At 39.1% G+C, this 19,754-nt stretch overlaps 1 protein-coding gene across 4 annotated transcripts in view; it reads right to left on the reverse strand.

Moving 5' to 3' along the window:
* The window catches only part of PARD3B (par-3 family cell polarity regulator beta), a 910,289-nt gene that overhangs the window by 788,962 nt on the left and 101,573 nt on the right, over window positions 1-19,754 (reverse strand). For all 4 annotated transcript variants that reach the window (XM_054722996.1, XM_054722997.1, XM_054722998.1 and 1 more), the window contains exon 2: window positions 16,042-16,143. In XM_054722996.1, coding sequence (XP_054578971.1) covers window positions 16,042-16,143 — 102 coding nt within the window. The remainder of the gene's footprint in view (window positions 1-16,041; window positions 16,144-19,754) is intronic.

The following is a 19,754-nucleotide window of genomic DNA, read 5'->3' on the forward strand; positions in this document are numbered from 1 at the left end:
TGTAACTGTACCCCCCAAAATGAAATGCCAGGCTTAGAAATTGGTTATTTTTTTTAATGATTTAGCTAACGAGTTCTGAACTTTTAACCTATATGGGTTTCATAATTACACAGCTTGAAATCCTCATCAGAAAATCTGTCTGCTCCTGAAATTCAAATCATCTTATAATCTTGAATAATGCATGGCAACTCTACAGAAATTAAAACGTTTCATAAAAGTAAAGAAATTCACAACCTAGGTTTTTTTTATATATTTTTACAGGAGCATAAAGCAACAGAAATAAATGAGTTGTCACAGCCTGTAACTCCCCAGCCCTACCCCTCTCTGTACATACCCTACTCTTTAACAAGAGGCATCTTTTGCTTTTCCATAAACTACGTCCTGGGTATGGATTCTTGGCACAAAGACTCTATACGTGAGCCAGCGCAGAGACGATTCAATCGAGTTCCAAATACCACAAACATGAAAAAGCAAAAAGCAAACTCTGGGGGTTTTTTGTTTGTTTGTTTTGTTTTAACATTTATAGGGGTGGCACTGATTCACAAAACCAAACAGGTCTCAAGTGTGCAATTCAATACAACATCATCTGCACACTGAGTCATGCGCACATCGTCCCAGCAAAGTCTCTTTTGGTCCCCATTTCTCCGCCTTGGCCCACCTCTACTTATCCCACAACCCTCTTCCCTGTGGCCATCACCACACCATTGTCTGTGTCTATGTGTTATGCATATGTGGTTTTTGGTTAATCTCTTCACCTTCTTTCATCCAGTGCCCCACCACCTCCCTCCTGACAACTGTCAGTCTGTTCCATGCACCCATATCTCTTTTCTATTTTGTTTGTCAGTTTATTTTGTTCATGAGATTCCACATGAGTGAAATCATGTGATACTTATCTTTCTCTGACTGGCTTATCTCACTTAGCATAATAATCCCCCGGTCTATACATGCTGTTGCAAAAGGTTAAGATTTCCTTTTTTATGGCCACATAATATCCTATATCCTAAAGGGATAATATGCTAATTAGACCAGAAGGAGGAATGACCTTCCAGAGCAACCAGTGGGAAGGGGATGGGGCCATGAGGCAGCCGGGTCTGCGAGGGCAGAGCCCCTTGCATGAATTTCGTGCATCAGGCCTCTCGTTTGTAAATGAAAAGCAAACTCTGTGTCTAAGCGTAGCCATTGAGAAGTCTGGCTTTCGAGATCTGAGTTTGATTCCTGGCTCAGCCACAGACTGGCTCTGTGACACAGGCCAACCGCTTCATGCTGCTCTCTCAGCAGTAGATCCTTCATCTGTAAAATGGGGACAACAGGTCTCCCTCACTGGACAATCCTAAAGATTCCATGAGATAACGTGAGCATTTTAGTACTGTGACGCATACTTGGTAAACTCTCAATAAAGTAAATTCTAATCAGAATCATAGGTAGTATTCTACTTACAGTCTTGTAATTCTAAAATAAATATATTCATGTTCAGAATATCTTCCTCAGTAGAAGGAATCTAGAAAGTATGATTGTTTTTAGTTGGTGCAAAAAGGTATTCTATGGATTATTAAATTGCTAAGCAATGGTTAAATCATAACAAAATAACCTTAAACAGAAAATAGATGTTTTAAACCTAAAACAGATTTAAGATTTTTAAAAATTGAAACTTGCTTTAAACTTTTCATATATGTATTTCAAGGGGGAAATGTCTTTAAAGCAAATTACAGCTAATAATTTACCACTAATCTCTTGTAAGACAAATGGGAATTTTCTTGCAAACACCATAACAGAGATCAGAACCCATACATAGCTGCCTAGGTAAGCAACCAGCTCAGTAAGCCCTATTAACATGGCCACTTACCTACAATTTTCTTAACGGGAATTCTATGCTGTACCTTAAAGTGCTTGAAGTTATTTTCCTAAAATATTCCAAGATTTTTATATTGAAAAACATCTTGCTTTAAAATTTACCTATAGTAACTAGAGTAATTATTGACCAGAAGTATAGCAAAAACTTCAAATAAAAAGCAAGATGCTAAACATCCCCATTTAAACAAGGATGCAACACTATGCTGACATTAAAAATTACCCTTCACAGAATGCAAAATGTTAAGTTAAAGAGAAGAATGTCACTGCATCAATTTTGTGTGAAAAGTATATACATAATATTGATGTTTGAATGTCTCTGTGAAAGAAATGTATATGCCTAGTTTCTAATAATAATTATTTCTGCTTGATGTGATTACTTATGATTTGGGTACCTTTTTATGGTATTTGAGAACTTGAGATTCAACAGGTGTTAACATTTTTAGTAGTGAAATCGTTTCAAACCAAAGGGAAAAACTTGCAAAGGTGTCTTTTGCTTAAAACTCCTTTCCTACCACCTTTCATTCTTAAGCTTTTGTTTTGACGCTATCTGTGTGTCACTCAAATGCAAGAAGGAAGTCACATAGAAAAATCATCTGGCCTTACATTAATTCTTAAAACATGGCATGCAGACCATACTTTCACCACGCTAACCAAGGCACTGGCATGGTCCCAAAGTGAATGGTGAGGAGCACAAAGTGGACGCCAGGTTTCATGTATGCTTGCGGCTCCAGATCTCATGGGCAGTGAAAGGAGATACTTTAAAGCAATGATTTGGTTGAAGTATTAATCACCTGGATGTCATAATAAAGGAATGTTTCTCAAAAATTTAATCCAGAGCTGCATTCCTCTCCTAATATGGAGACAATATCAAATTTTAAAATCTGTTATTTATACTGTCAAAATAGTGCTCTCAATATTCCAGTCATAAGTATTTTCATTGTCTAAAAATTTAATTTTCAAATAAAGTTATAACTAAAATAAAAAAAAAATCTACATTTCAAATTACCATCTTTACTTATGGTGACATTAGGCCATCAGATACTATAGTGGAATAAAAGAAAAAACTTTTCCATTTAAGAGGACAATATTTAATTTTGGAAAAATCTAAGCAGTATGCTGAATTAAATTACCAGGAAACAGACTTCCATAAGCATTCATTTCAATAAATTCTATATTTATTTTCAGCTTTTGACTTCCAATGAACAGCAAAGATCTAAATAACAGTACCTTAGTCTTTTGAGAACTCATTTCAAATAGCAATGTAGCAAGAAATATACTTGTTTCTAATCTAAGTTTTCTTGAAACATGACGACTTGATAACTTTACTGTTTGTTTATATACACAAAAGATGCTAAAATTTAAAATTAAAACTTGGCTAACCAAAAGTTACATTCCATATTTTAATGCATTATATATGAGTACAAGCTTCAACTCAGATTGAAGTTTCTGTCAAGTGTAAAATATTTCATCCATTATGTTCAATCATTGCCGTTAAATACTTAACTTCTTTAAATAGAAGTTTCCACTTGGAAGAGAGACATCTAAATAGCTTGAGTGTTTATGCCTTTGACATTAGGTCTCCCTAAGGAAATGCTAACATTATTTTATCACTTTTCTATCACTTTCTTCTTCACATTATTCTTTGTTGCTTGTTTTATTTGGATGTGTATCACAGCATTTCTTTTCCCCAAGTCACCAGCAAACTGAATTAGCAAATTATTTTCCTAACTAGTCACATTCATGTCCCCAATCCCAACACTTCTCACATAACCTCCAATCTTCCTAAGTACACCGAAATATCCCCTGTCGTTTGAGGAGAGGGGCAAGTTCTTCAGCTAGCTCAAACAACTCTGATTTTAACTGTCATGTAGCCATTTCAGAAAAGAATGATCATGATTTAAATGTCACAACGTAAAGAACCACCATCTTTATGTTATTTGGATATAAAAATGCATGGACTATCACAAAAATAGCCCCATGCTGTGAGTACTCCCACCGCCATGGCGATAGGAGAAATCGCCATTCTGCCCCGACTAGGGCCCTGGGTTCCCTGGGCGTCCCTTGCTACATCGGGGCATCTAGACACCTCTATAACTTAGGTAAGGCTTAGAAGGAAAAGAACCATATGTCAGGACAAGGGCCCCATTTCTTTCTAGATGATTTCAGAAAACTCTGATAATTACAAAACTTCCCCACTGCTGAGAGCAAGCTGGAGTGGAGTATTAACCACATTATCTCATGCCATTGCAGAATTCTTTAAAGGATTAGTGTACTTCATTCCAAGTTAGATTAGTGTACTTCATTCCAAGTTCTGGCAAACATCTTAAACTGCCTGAGTGTTGTTGTTGTTGTTTTTCATTTGTTTGCTTTAAACATAGTTTCCAGCTTCTTGATGTAAATAAAATTATATCCAGTTAAGGAGAAATCCCAACATTTCAAGATTAGCAGCAAATGTTTTTTCATGATGTTAAAACAAACAAACAAACAAAAAAACAGGAAGATAAGTCTAGAAAAGACCTGGGGAAAACAGCCTGGGTTCCTCTGTGAGACACACACGACTTAACTATTTATGTTTAAAGTACCTAAAAATGACAAAAATAGAACTTTCTGATTCCTCAGTACTTAGAATATTGGCTGACAATATATAATTTTTAAAAGCATTTGTGAAATAATAAGGAGAATTTTTGACAAACATAAATCTAATCATTTAATATCATGAAGTGTTCCTTTGTACAAACTCGACAATCACAGATAATAAAGAACTTATAAAGATATAACTCTCACCAAATGGAAAAATTCCAAATTAATCTAGCCTATTAAATCAAAGTCCTGCAAACTAACCTTAACTATACATTTTAACCCGAATGGGGCTTCATTCTTCCACAAACAATTCAGAAACTTCTGAAAGGAGGAAGCTAAGTAACGTGGCAGAAACATGAACAAAATTCAGGAAATTTTCCAAATGAAAGTTGCACAGAACTAAAGAGGGAAGAACAGACAGGTGCTAAATCAAGTGGGAATAAACAGGAGTGGGGAAATGGAGCCAAGCTCCCATAACGGGGGGTAACAATGGGGAAACTGTAATCTGTGAGTCACGGAAAAACGCAACTGAAACAGGCTTCACATAAGGTAGCATATGACCCATCTCACTGGAGGCCCCGAGTCAGGATGGACTGACTTCAGAGGTGACTCAACCCACTGGCTCAGAGGCGCAGTCCCTGAGATCCCCGGAGTCTCCTCGTGCGGGAAGCTAGATGGCCGCCGCAGCTCCAAGCCTCCAACCTGCCATCAGGAACTATGCGATTCTTCAACTTTTCGTTCATGTATGTAATAACTGCACATGTCAGACTGGTGGGCTACTGGAATCATCTCAAATCACATTAGCTTGCAGTCTTTCTGGTCCATTGATGGTTAAGTATTATATAAATATGTGTGCTTCCCTTGTAACAAATTTTGAATGAAGATTAATAAAGATGTTACATAGGAACAATCTTCTATGCTATTTTACTCCTCTGATTAAAGTCTGCGCAAGGAGGCTTTCTCCTTTATTGCTAAGGAAATGTCACTTGATCCTTCAAAATTGATTCATAACATCAAAAGAAGGCAAGCTAGAAAGAAAACTAAAGTTAAAGCAGTAAATATAAAGTTTGGTAACCCGGCCAAAAGTCTCTAAGTGAAGTTCTATATCCATGATGGGAAAATCTATTTTATTTTTAAACAGAAAACTATATACTTATAGGACTTTTAAATGCTACAATTTAAGCAACCAAATATATGGGAATTAAATATTCTTATTTACTAAAATGTTATTAAATGTAAGGCATCTGTAACATGTAAATGGAATCTGGAACAAGTACCTCAATGAAAAGGTTATCAACATTAATTTGATTCCAAGAGCAGCCCCCCAAATTCCAACTGATCTGCAGTCTACCTAATTAACAACACAAAATGAGTTTGAGCTCCTGGACATAGAAGCACTAGCAGAGTAAATGATTAACTAGAAGTCTGGTACATACATGGCTAATCTCATGAAATGGTTGAATAGCTCATATCTCTTGGTGAAAATGTCAAGGATCTAAATAGTTGCTTGTTTAAGTTCCACGGGTCACTTGTCAGTACTGAGCAATATCCCTGCAGTTGGCTTTTCTTTCCTTGCCTTAAGTCATGGGATCTCGGGTATTCTGGTGCTTTTCTTTCCATTATATTTTATCTTATTTCTTGAGGTCTCTCTTATCCTAAGACACAGACAGACACACACACACACACACACACACACACACACACACACACACACTTCAAAAAAGCACCCAGTTTCTTTCCATTTTAAGGAACCTACTGCTAACCATTAGGGAGAAGAACTGGGTAGTGATCACGTACACAGCCTGCATCAGGTTCCAGAACCTTGGGAAGCTCTGGAAAGTGTCCCTGTACTGCAGTATATTCCCTCCTTGCTGTCTGTATGTGGGAGCTCTGATACCTTCTCTTCCCACCTATTAAGTTCCTAAGGGTCAATTCAATCTTCCTTTCAGGAACCTGCCTCTTCTTACAATCCCCATGGTTACCCTCTTTCCTGGTTGAAGAGATCCCTTCTTTCAGGGACACCTCCTTGGACGAGAGAAAGAGAAAACCGTTCTTTTCACATAACCTTCTCCTTCCTTCCAGCCTCTCTCAGATCCCTCTCCCTGGCTCAGTGTTCTTACACCACAGCAAGTCCCTCCTGGACAAAAAGGAAATGTTTGCTTATATTCCCCAGGGCTCCTGCTGCAAGGGATAAGAACAAAAGAGCTATATTTGTTTGGTGCATCCTCCTTCAAAGTGTCACCATGCCCTGACTTTCATTTGGTCCTCCTCCAAACCCAGTGTGGTCAGTGGGACAGGGGTAACTGATTTTACAATTGAGAAAACTGAGGTTGAGAGAGATTAGAATAATAATCAGAAAAGGCCAGATTCAAACTGCCAAAGCCCAGTGCTCTGCCACACAGCACTCTACAATGTTCCTTTAGTGAAGCTGATGTCAGCTAGGCCGTGGAGGGATGTGATCTGATTTAAGTGATATACACCCAGGTATTGATGATGTGGTGCCCAATTAGTACCCAGAGGCATTTGCCTTTTTCAAAGAGGATGTTTTATAACTTATAATGCTTCCCATTTCATGTAATTTGAGGCTTTTTGATGCAACCGCCATTTGTAAGATAGATAAGTCAAAAATAGATGTATTTTAAAAATAATAGTCCCATACCTCTTGGGCATAGATGGGCCTATACAAATAGCTTTGAAAGAAGTTAATGTGAGAGAAAACAGTGAAGGAACTGGGTCCAATAACATAACATATGGCTATAGGCATGCTGTAATGGTGAAAATGTTCATTGATATTTTTTTTAGAATTACATTTTTACCTCTCAGTAAAGCATTATTGTAATCTCATTTTATTGCCTTTTCCCCTCCAACCAAGGACTTGAAGTTTTACGCATATATCAAACATTTTCTTACATTTTCATCCTCATGTACTCAAAGCCTAGCTGAATTACCAGCACCATCAAACTTTACACTTTCTTTCCAACCTCTGGTGGAAACTTTGCACAACAAATACACACATACATCTGTGTGCATATTCTCTCTCTCTCTCTCTCTCTCTCTCTCTCTCTCTCTCTCTCTCTCACACACACACACACACACACACACACACACACACACACACACACACAAATACACACACTATAGTTGCCAGCCTCCTAAACTGCAGAAGGCACGAGGGAGAACATATTTGGCTTGGCCAACATCTGGATTACTTTGGTGTAAGTTACTCTCTCGGCACCATTTGTCTTTGCCACAGTAAGATCACAAAGGCACTGATCCCAAAGTTCCCCTCTGGAGTGGAAACATGCCCATAAACTGCCTCCTTCTGAAATATTTAAAAGAGACAACAGTTTGATGAAAGGAAAAGAAGGACTAGTAGAAATCTTTGATTCTAGCTCCAACTCTGTCACTATCTAAAATCAAACATGTCTATTAAACACGAAAGCACAGGTAAGAAATAACAAGGTGTTAAAAATATTCCAAAAGACCATTCCTGTTGTAAAAAAGCATATAAATTCATATAATTTTATTTGGGGATACAAAAGTAAGTCTTATGCTAAACCCTATCAAAATTGTTAAGATTTTCAAGGTGGCAATTGATAAATGTTACTAGGCAATAGTATTTTTTATAAAGACTAGTTAATGATTTCTATAAAATTACAGAGCACAGAGAATTCACTTAGGATTGGGATGGTTGGCAAACACTGACTGGAAAAAAAATACAATTTGACCTGATCTTGAAAGATCAATAAGAATCGAGCAGCAGGAATAAATACATTTTACATGTACATAGTACTTTATAATTTCCATTATATTTTTCACATACAGCTTCTCAACCTTCCCAGTGACACTGTGAAAAAGATATAATTTACCATTCTCATTTATCAAGGAGAAAAGCCTGGAATTTAGTGTGGTTAAATGGCTTACTCCACACCTGAAAACATACACACATATTCACTCATTCATTCATTTAACTCCACTCTACAACTGTCTGGACAGCTCTGAAGTGCAGGCACTGCTGCAGACACTAAGAATATAGCAATGGCCCTGGCCAATTTGCCTCAGCGGATAAAGCACTGGCCCGCAGAAGGGTCCTGGGTTCAATTTCTGTAAAGGGCACGTACTTGGTTGCAGGCTAAATCCCTGGCCCTGGCCAGGGCACATGCAGGAGGCAACCGATGTGTCTCTCTCACATCATGTTTATCTCTCTCTGTCTCTTTCCCTCCCTTCCACTCTCTCTAAAAATCAATGGAAAAGGGTGAGGATTAACAAAACAAAACAAAACAAAACAAAAGAATAATAATACAGCAATGAAGAAAACTAAGACCCTTTCCTCATGAAGTTTACATCCTGTAATATATAGAATGAATCCTGGATAGGCACGGAGTAGGGGTAAGGACACACTAGACGAGTGAAACATTAAGAAAGCTGTGAACCAAGAAAGCACATACGTAGTACACAAGAGAATAGTCAGTACAGTAGTTTTAGTACTACTGAGGTTAGAGAAGGTTACGTTTGAGAAAGATAGTTTGGGGGCACGCTGAGGCCTCTGAATACAATGTATGGATATGAGGTTTGGACTTGATTCAGTATACATTGGGAAAAAATGGCATGACTTAAGTGTTACTTTAGGAATAAGGTAATCTACGTTAACAACGGTAGTATGTTCATTGTAATAACACGTACCACATACTGCTGACTTACTGCAGGCCAGATACTCTCCTAAACACTTTGCATGTATTAACTTGTAAAACTGGTACTATTTTTAGCTCCAATTGCCCACGAGGAAACTAAGGACAAAAAGGTTAAGTAACTTGCCCAAAGCCACACACAGAGCAGGGCCAAGAAGTAAACCGCCTTGGCTAGCCAGAATCCACGCTCTTGGCCACTCGGCTTGCACTCAGCCATAGAACAGGTGAGGGGTGGGGATGAAGCTAAAGGCAAGACCACCGATTCCTTGATCCATTAAGTCCCACTGCCTGAGATTTTAAAGATTTAAATTTGGTAGCCGTGGAAATACCAAGAGGGGAATAGACACATGAGACAGGTTAAAGGAGAGAATGAATTGGATTTGTTAAACACTACATTTTACAAACAACTGCATGTTCAACCGGGAAGACTAGGAAATCGAGTGGAGGAAGCACTTGAGGGCTGCAACTGAGTAGCTCTGTCCTGCACCAGAGGGTATGGGGCTTCCAAGGAGGAAAGGCAGATAAGGGCTCAGGAAAGATGGGGGGGGGGGGAGGGGGTTGGCCGCTGGGAATGGGGAGCCATATGCAGCTCTTCCTGGTTCAGATGTTTCTCTTGCAAGATGATGGGCTTAGACCACAGGATGGCAGAGGCTTCTTCTGGTTCAATAACTTTGTAATTGTAAAAGCAGAGAATGTTCTTTAACAGTTTGAGATACTATTTGCTGGCCAAGGTAATACTTTTTATAGTGGCTTCTGCCTTTATTTCTGAAACATTCTATAAACTTTGTTTCAAATACAGTTCCAAACTTCAACACCCATGAACCAAAGAAAAAAAACTTTAAAAAACACACCTCAAAACCCCATATTCTGATTTGTTAAAAATCAAAGATTTAAAATAGGTGTTTCTCCTTTAAATGGGAGTCTTACTGACAAAATCAGGACTCAAAAATTATGTAATCAATTCAGGACCCCTTTTTTTTTTTAAAGTAATCTTACTTAATTTAACTTCAGAAAAACACACTATATCCCATATATTATTTAACTCCACATTGAAAAAGTTACACTTCATCACAACCAGCCATTAACCTTTCAACTAGTGAACAGGAAGATGAGAAGAAGTCTAAACAAAAAGAAGGGGTTTTATGAATGCACAGGTTTTGCGTTAGCCCTTCTAAGAAAACTCACACAAGCATAGGTAAATATTGGTACGGTTGATGAAGAAATGACAAGCACTGGTTAAAATATAAAGTCTGGCTTTACTCTCCATGACTGAACCTGTGGGTTATACTAAAAAATATGGTAAACATTCATTTAGAATGAAATAGAACCGAATACATCATCACAGTCAGGGAGCAGCTCCTGTGAGCTGGTTTCCAGGTCGCTGTGGACTCCACTAGAGGGCAACAGAGCGTGCTCAGCAAGCAATGTGGGCTTAGGGACAGTTGACTGGTGTGAGGTCACAGCTCACTAGGTGTGCACACCAGCCTCCGTTTCAAACCCACATTTGACCCCAGAATGTGTCGTATATTACCAAACACTACATTCTGATCAAAGTATTCTTATTCTAACATTACATTTAGTCCTAGTGGCATTTTGATTTCTCAATCATGTGTAAGTCCAAGTGTTTTATCATAATAATAATCTTCCCATAAAACAAACCATTTAATAACTTTTAAAGAAAATGAATAAGGGTTTAAAAAAAACAGACTGTACTGTAAAATAGTTTGATGTTTTAATACTTAAATTTTAAAAAATTAATGGTTACATCAAAACCCAGGTAAAAATGCACTAGTAACACTACCATAATAATATTTTAATATTACAGCTAACATTTAAACACTTACTATATGCTATACTATATTTAAACGTAATATAGTTTTCCTACACTAATCATATACGATTAAAAACGAACACTTTACCCATTTTACAAACATAAAAATTGAGGCTAACAGAAATGCAGAAACTTGCCCGGGAACACGTAAGGCATAAGGTCGCACTGGCGCTGTCCTAGTTGGGTGCTAGGTATCCCATGTGATTCCGGAAGCAACCCAGCCTCCAGGGCCAGCCCCGCCTTGCTGGAGGCCAGGAGATGTTGGCATCTCTCCAAGACAAACTCTGATGACAGTCAAAGTTTTGTCAAAAATAGAGACATCACCACATAATATAGTTTCGCTTTTGTATATTTAGTCTAACCATGGCAGTAATCCAATTTACATACTACAAGTTTTATATTTGCACATTTCAGTATTATATTGCAATTGTCTTCTACAACCAAGTCAAGATATAATAATGACAATTAACAAGAAAAACAATCATTAAAAAAGTTCAATACTCAGAGGTTCTCAGACTGAAAAAAAAATAGCAATTAGAGAACAATAAGCTTTACAGTGGCTTATTAAGCGTCAATCTTTAGATTTCCTAGGGCCTTTGAATATTGAAATGAGAAACTGATAAAGGAATATTACATAGCTCTTGGGTGTGGAACTTCAATGGTTCCTACATAATACAAGACAACAGCATAACATTCAAGTCCCAAAGACTGAAGGCTCACCCAAAGAATTGAGAATCAGTTTGGGAGGAATGCACATTCCAATAAACTAATCTGAAGTATAAGAGATTTTCCCTGTCCTATAAGATCTAAAGAGCCATGTTAATGTGAAACCGAGAAATCCATCATCAATTTATAAGTTTAAAATTAGGTAAGAGACGGTGTATGAGTTCCTATTGCTGCTATAACAAATTATAGTGCCTTCAAGCAACACAAATGTAACTTACAATTCTGGATGTAAAAAGACTGAAATGGGTCTCATGGGGCTAAAATCAAGGGGTCAGCAGCGCTGTGTTCTTTCTAGAGGTTCTATGGGAGGATTCATTCCCTTGCCTTTTCCAGATTCTAGAAGCTCTGAATTGTCTCCATTTTCCAAGCCAGCACTGGACAGTCAACTTCTTCCATGGTATCTCTCTAATACTGACTCTCCTGCCTTCCTCTTTCATTTATAAGGACTCTTGTGATTATCCTTGGCCCAAACAATCCAGAATAACTTCCCATTTCAAAGTCCTTAATCAGTTTTGCAAAGATCCTTTTGCCATGTAACACACATAATCACAAGCTGTGGAGATCAGGGTACAGATGCGATTGGGGGTCAACACTCTGCCTCCTGCAGACAGCACAGTGTATAATCTGCACACATTCTGTAATCCATCTGAAAAGTAGCTACTAGAATACAGCATTTATTTATCTATGAAACTGCATTTAGTGTCATTTCTGAAACAAGTACAGTCTATAAGATTCACCTGGAATTAAACTGAACTGAGTAACCTAGGGCCTGAAAAGGGGGTAAAGAGAAAGCAACTGATAAAACTGGCAGGCATGTACAGGGAATTAGATGCAGGCTGCAGGCAAAGACAGGTGAAGCTAACTATATATGCATGTCATACTAAGTCTGGATTAATTTTGTTGCACCCCATAGTTCTATTATCTTTTCTTAATAATGATGTAACTGTGTAAAAACACATTTTTTATTATTTATGATTGATGATTTTTTATAATTAGAAATTGTAGATACAAACACCCAACACACTGCTTGGCACATTGAAGAACAAAATAGTGTTAAAATTTAAAATCTAGGTTCCAGAGTCTGATTCTGCCACTAACTACACCTGTGTGGTCTTCGGCAAGTCACTTAGAATTTCTGTGGCTGTCCTCAGAAATTAAAAACAGGGGTAATATATAGCTCCTGCCCACAGGGTCACTCTAAAATAGAATATGTAAGTGCAAAGACATGCTGGGGCACTGTTAGTGCTCAATAAAATATTAAGTAGTTGTTATTAGGTAAACTCAGTTGGTAGCCTTGGGCATCCAGAGAAGAGACATTAGTGTAAAGCTGTAAATTCTTAGATATTTATCCCAGAGAACTGGTATCATCAAGACTGATACAAAAAAGTGAAGAATTTTGAGAAAAAACTGTCACAACTGGATAATTAAGTTTCAGCACAAATCTTACGCAAAATTCCAAAGCTGCTCCAATAATATTTTGAAAAAATACAGGATGAAATAGTGCATCATTGTAAAAGTGTGATTCCCCTGTGAAGGGGCTCTAGTGGGAAAGCAAACAAAAAACAAATAAACAATCACCCCCCAAAGAGCCCCATGTATGGCACGCACCATGCTCTATGTTGGCCCAAGGTATTAAGGGAGGTAAGACCAAACGTTTAAAAAGTCATTCTTTTTCTTTAGAAAACTGACTAAGCTATATTAGCCCTTACCTGGTTTTAAGTAAATGCCATGTATCCTGTAATTTTAGTCTTTACAGCAGTATGCTATATGGTTTTCTGTATACTAATTAAATGGCCTCAGCCTACTCTGCTCTCTAATTCTAAGTCTCCGGTTTTCCTGCTTCATCCTTTCCAGCTAAGCTATCTCCTAATTAGAATTTCTCACCTGGAGTGAGCCTTTCCTAGGAGGCGAGGTGTGTGGACTTCGGCACGAGGATTCTGTACATCCATCATGGCTCTTTAGGCTTGTTTTCTGTCTATATTCTCAATACAAGAAAGTATGAGACGGCCACTTTGAAAATAGGTGAGTTATAATTTTATCTAAGCTCAATATGTCTCAAGGGATCTTGCGTGAATTTCACATGTCACTAAACATCCTGAAGCATCACTTATAAATACTTCTTAATCTAAGTGACAAAAAAAAAAAATCAGGAAAGATGGAGTCTGGCAGAACCTGCTTCCCATACTAGACAATATGACGAAAGAGAGCTGTGTGCAATTACTTTAAGAAAAATCTTCACCATAGTTCTTCATATAGACTTTTCTCCCCATGTATTCTCTACTTTGAAACATATTCAAATCTCAGGCATTACATTGAATATTTATCGAAAGCCAAAAATAAGTCTATGAGGAAAATCTTAAGACTGCAGAGAGGGTGTCAGGAAAAAAAAGAAATTAGTGATGCTCTCTTTTTCACTTACATTGTTGTAAAAAAGAAGGAAATAGGAGTACAGTGTTTTCTGACAAAATCCAAAGTAGAACTTCCCACCAACTCTTCAGAACAATACAAGTTAGGCTTCATGTAGAAGAGAAAAGAGTATTATAGGATTCACTAAATCTGAACCCAAACAACACTAATCCTTTGCTAGGATTTTAACTGATTATCTCAATTTTTCACCTTATTTAGTAGTGATGGTGAAGTCCCTTAAAACAGAGATTACACACAAAAGTGCTGTTTCTGTGCCTAGTAAATGGACTGTGCACACGGCCAAGATGGTTAAAATGACTTCTCTAAAAGGGAGAGCTCTCTCTATAGGACACATTATGTCCCTGGGCGCTGTTCACAGGAGCATCCTCCTGTGGTGAGGTCCTGTATGAGACTGGGGTGAGACATTTTCCTCTGGCTCTTCTTAAACGTGCCACGTTTCAGCTCTCCATTCTAACACACTGGACATCAGTGAAACTGGAGACAGGACAACCTTCTTCGTTAACAACCCAAAGGCCTAGAATATTTCCAAGGAAGAAGATGGCTGTAGAGAAGCAGCAGAAAGCCAAACGGTGAAATGCAGATGTGAAGGTCCTCCTTTAAAGTTATGAGCATAAACAACGCAGTATTACTTACTTGGAGACCCAACCAACAAGTGTGCGCTGGAACCATGTACAGCAGGAGTCAACTGTAGACAGCAACGCTTTCTTTTTCACTCATTAATTTCACTAAGGGTTCTTTTGAGAATCAAGTTTGAGTAAGATATTGTACCAGATATCATTAATACAAGGAACACACAAGAAATAGAAATCGCCTAGTTCATGTCCTCCAGGAGCTTACAATCGAGTTAGGGAGATAAGTCCCTTATGAAGTCACTAATTATAATGCTAGGCACACCAGTCCCAACAGGAAATAAGAAAAATAAGTAGGAAGAATGTCTACAAAGATTAATTAAATGTGAAAATTCCAAAAAAGATTTAATGGGGGAAAAAAAGTAAATTTTACCCAAGTTCAATAAATCCCTTATTTACATTCCAGTTGGTTAAAATACACACACACACACACACACACACACACACACACACACACACACACGCACACACCCCTACCTGAGCTTGCAATTAACAATGCAGAGAAACATGTTCACAGACATAAACTGGCCTGGGGCACACAGGATGCACAGCAGAGGAAACTGAAGCAAGGCTCTCTCAGGGAGGGCTGCAGTTCAGTTCTGAAGGACACATTAGCCATTGAGAAGAGGAGCCCAGCACAGAGGTACTAGTGATAAACAATGCCTCAACACCAATAATCCAGTTTATTTCAACTGAATAGTTAGTTTATACCTTTTTCAGTTTAGTGTCAGAAGAAAAATCCTACTAAAACATGATTTGCAATGAAATTATTCCCATCTACATGGCAAAACATGCTCAAACTTTTTTTGTCTAGTCAATCTAGTATTTCACTTTAGCAATAAAAACAAAACTATCAGGGAAAATAGTTGTGTGCAACTACTTTATGAAAAGTTTTCACCGTAGTTCTTTATGACATTCCTTCCCATTGTATTCTGTATTTTGAAACATGTTCAAATCTCAGGCATTACGCTAAATATTCAGCAAAGGCCAAGAATAAACTCAAGAGACAACGATGACTGTGAGAACCCCAACAGCCTCAGAGCCTGACACTAACTTACTGAGACGTATCAGGAACTCTTGGGAAGGGAGTGTCCGCTCATTAGGCTACCATGAACAGACTCCCAAACCTTGACAACATTTCCCCAAACATCTCATGGAGAACTTTGATTTATGGGCTGCCCAGGTAAAACCTGAACAGATGGTATGTTTTAATAATAGCTGACACACGAGTCTGCTAAGGATCTCACTCTCTGGAAAACACACAGCTCTATAGAGGAAAGCATAGAGGAACGTTTTTAGAGTCATCTACCTTATCTTTGTCCTCCACGACATCGGCCAAGATATCATCTGGATCCAGGATTCCTCCGTCTGTGTATTCTAAGTGATGAATCTTCACCCAGTAGCCAGGATCCTGTAGTAGAACCATCAACAAGTTTCATGACTCAAACTTTTTCAAAAAGGTAAACTACATTTTAATTTTAAAAGAAATAAACCAGCTCATTAAAAATATGCTCTAGTGATAATATTTCTAAGCACCAAAGTCAAAAGTTATCTATTTACTTGGATAAATATTTAGCATTTTTATCCTATTTCATGTAAATCAAAGTAAACCAAAGTATACATAGTCCATCAATTATCCTGGAAGGTAAATTGTAATAAAAAAAATCGCTCTGCTATTTGAAAAGCATACTGAAGGAATTTTTTATAACCTACAATTTAGGTAATCCCAGGAATACTCTGGAAAAGAAAGGTACTCTTGAGGGTACTTGGTGAAACTGAGGTTTGGAAGTTCAAACTAAGACCCCAAAACTACAGGGGGATATCAAAAGGAATAGCTATGACTGGAATATATGGACGAAGTGGGGTGACCACTGAGCCCTGTGCCTGTTTGGCTCTCCATGGTCTCTGCATGTCTTCACACTAAGATTTTCAGTGATATTGGGAGCGAGAGCTCCAGCATTGGTCTCCATGACTGCAACTCAAACTGTGTCAGAGTTGAATGCGGGTTCACTCAATCAGGGTACTAATTTAGAAGATTTCCCAAGTATTTTTTAAAAAACTACTTAGGAGTATAATGTTTAAGGAAAAGAACTTTTTTCTCAATTTGGTAAGTAGCTAGATACTCTGATACCACAGTTTAGAATTAAATAGTGGAGCCCATTCAGTTACTTATGCACTGCCCATTTCCAGAAAAAATATGCAAGTGAAAGATTATAATGATGAGACAAAAACATGAACCAATGAATGGGGGGGGGGTGGCAGGGGGAGAGGATAACATTAGTAAGGTTTTTATCAGAATAGCCAAGCTATAATCAATTTGGTTCTGAGATTCTTAGAAAGCCTCTAAAACTGGGAAACTTTTGTTTCCAATAAAGGGCTACCAGTTCCTGAGAAGAAGTGGAAATTCTTCTAGGATAAAGCTCTAAGTTTTTAACTACACGAATCTTTATAAAGTATTAAAAATAAACATAACCCACAGAATTTAAGTGCAATTCTACAAAAACTAATAGAAACAGTTGTCACACGGCCTCTTCTTTAATGTCTCATACTATTAACAAGTCCAGGGCATACCATCCTATAATAATAGGCCAGCCACCATAAGCGTAATGACCAGAATGACCAGAGACCAGAACTACCACTGCCCCTGGCCCGGCTGGCCCTGTGCCAAAGCAAGCAGTTAGGGGTGATCAGGCAGGCAAGCAAGTGGTTAGGGGCGATCAGGTAGGCAGGCGAGTGGTTAGGGGCGATCAGGTAGGCAGACAGCCCCTTGTAGGACTGGCCCCGCCACTCAGCAAAGAAAGAGGGAGGCCCAGGCCACCGGCAGCAGTGACTCTGTGGGAGGTGTGTGGCTGGCCAAGCCATCGCACCCCACACCTGTCACCTGCAGAGGGAGGCCACAAATGGCAGGGGAGGAAGGAGGCAGTGCTGCACAGATGGTAAGCAGTGGCAGCAGCAGGGGTGGGACAAGCTGCCTGCAGCCTGGGGAAGGAAAGCCCCAATAGGCCCTGATCTCAGGCCAGGCCTAGGGACCCTACCCGAGAGGTCCCGGATTGTGAGAGGGTGCAGGCTGGGCTGAGGGACCTCCAACCCCCGAGTGCACTAATTTTGGTGCACCAGGCCTCTAGTCCTATATAATAAAGAGGTAATATGCCAATTGACCCTCACACCCTCACACAAGATGGCCACCCCCATGTGGTCAAAGATGGCCGCCACAAGATGGCCGGCAGGGCAGGGTAGTTGTGGGCGATCAGGGTAGTTGGGGGCGACCAGGCCTGCAGGGGAGGGCAGTTAGGGGCAAACCAGGCCTGCAGGGGAGGGCAGTTGGGGGCAACCAGACTGGCAGGGGAGGGCAGGTAGGGGTGGCCGAGCCAGCAGGGAGGGCAGTTGGGGGTGACCAGGCCTGCAGGTGAGAGTAGTTAGGGGCAACTAGGCCGGCAGGGGAGGGCAGTTGGGGGCAATCGGGCTGGCAGGGGAGCAGTTAGGCATCGATCAGGCTGGCAGGGGAGTGGTTAGGGGGTGATCAGGCTGGCAGTCAGGCAAGTGGCTGGGTGCCAGCAGTCCCAGATTGTGAGAGGGATGTCTGGCTACCGGCATTCGGACATCTCCTGAGGGATCCCAGATTGGCGAGAGTGCAGGCTGGGCTGAGAGACACCCCCCCCCCCCCCCAGTGCACGAATTTCATGCATTGGGCCTCTAGTTAAATAATAATTCCTTTATAGCATGTATTCAATAGGCTACTGAAGTGTGGCCCAAGTACATAGCTTTTCAGTATCTGACTTGATAAAGTAGTAGGCTTTAAAAATTCAAAGGAATTCTTCTTAGCTAGACTTTCGACATTTCAAAGTTTTCTATAGAGTATCTGAAGAGCTCTTCCAAGCAAAATGAAAGGAACTCCTTTTTGCTTCTAATACTAGGTTTATGCATGGAAACACTAATGATTTATTAGGAAACTTTGCCTGATTTTATTGTCCAGATAGAGATCACAAAGACGTGAGCAGTGATTACACAACCAGGTAAGAGGAGCATAAGACGCCCATCAATTAGAATCTTTAATCAGAGACGTTTTCCAACTCAAGGTGATTGTGCAATAAAAGGTGAGATGATGGGCCCAGAGCGCCCATCAGTAAATGAGTGGATACAAAAGTTGTGGTACATTTATACCATGGAATACTATGCAGCAGTGAAAAAGAAGAATATCTTACCCTTTGAGACAGCATAAAGGGACCTGTAGAGTATCATGCTAAGTGAAATAAGTCAGTCAGAGAAAGACAAGTATCACATGATCTCACTCATATGTGGAATCTAAGTAACAAAATAAACTGATGAACGGAATGGATCCAGAGACGTGGAAGCATGGAATAGAGAACAGAATCTCAAGAGGGAAGGTGTGGGAGGGTGGGTGAGTGGGAGGTAATCAACCAAAGACCTTGTATGCATGATAACACATGGACACAGACAATAGAGTGGTGAAGGTCTGTGGCAGGGTTGGTGGGGGGGTAGAGGAGTCAGTGGGGGGGGTGGAGGGGACATATGTAATACTTTCAACAATAAAGAATTATTAAATAAATAAATAAAAGAATAAATTTCTAAGGATTGTTTAAATTGCTTCCTACAAAAAATAAAAATAAATAAATAAAAGGTGAGCTAAGAACAATAGACTAGATTCTAAATAAGGATAATACTGGGGTAGACAAAACACTAGGCAATGCCCACTAGACAATACAGAAAAGAGAGCAAGAAAGAACTTCCCCAGTAATCTCTGGGAACTGAATCTTTCTGCTACGGCCATGCTACGAATGATATGCTTCTCCAAATTTACCCAAAACTTCAGGCTGAAATCTATGAAGTATTACATTTTCCTTCCTTGTAAAAATAACCTTCTTACAAAAGGAGTTCCATGTAATTAATTTCTACTAACTTCCATGGAGTTAGTTTTTTACATATTACAGCACTGTAGATAAAATCTGTTGATTTTAAACATGTTTATAGAAGATGATGCATTCTAAAGAGTTTGCTTTTTTA

Source organism: Eptesicus fuscus, chromosome 11 (assembly GCF_027574615.1).
Source record: "Eptesicus fuscus isolate TK198812 chromosome 11, DD_ASM_mEF_20220401, whole genome shotgun sequence".
Classification (NCBI taxonomy): Eukaryota; Metazoa; Chordata; class Mammalia; order Chiroptera; family Vespertilionidae; genus Eptesicus; species Eptesicus fuscus.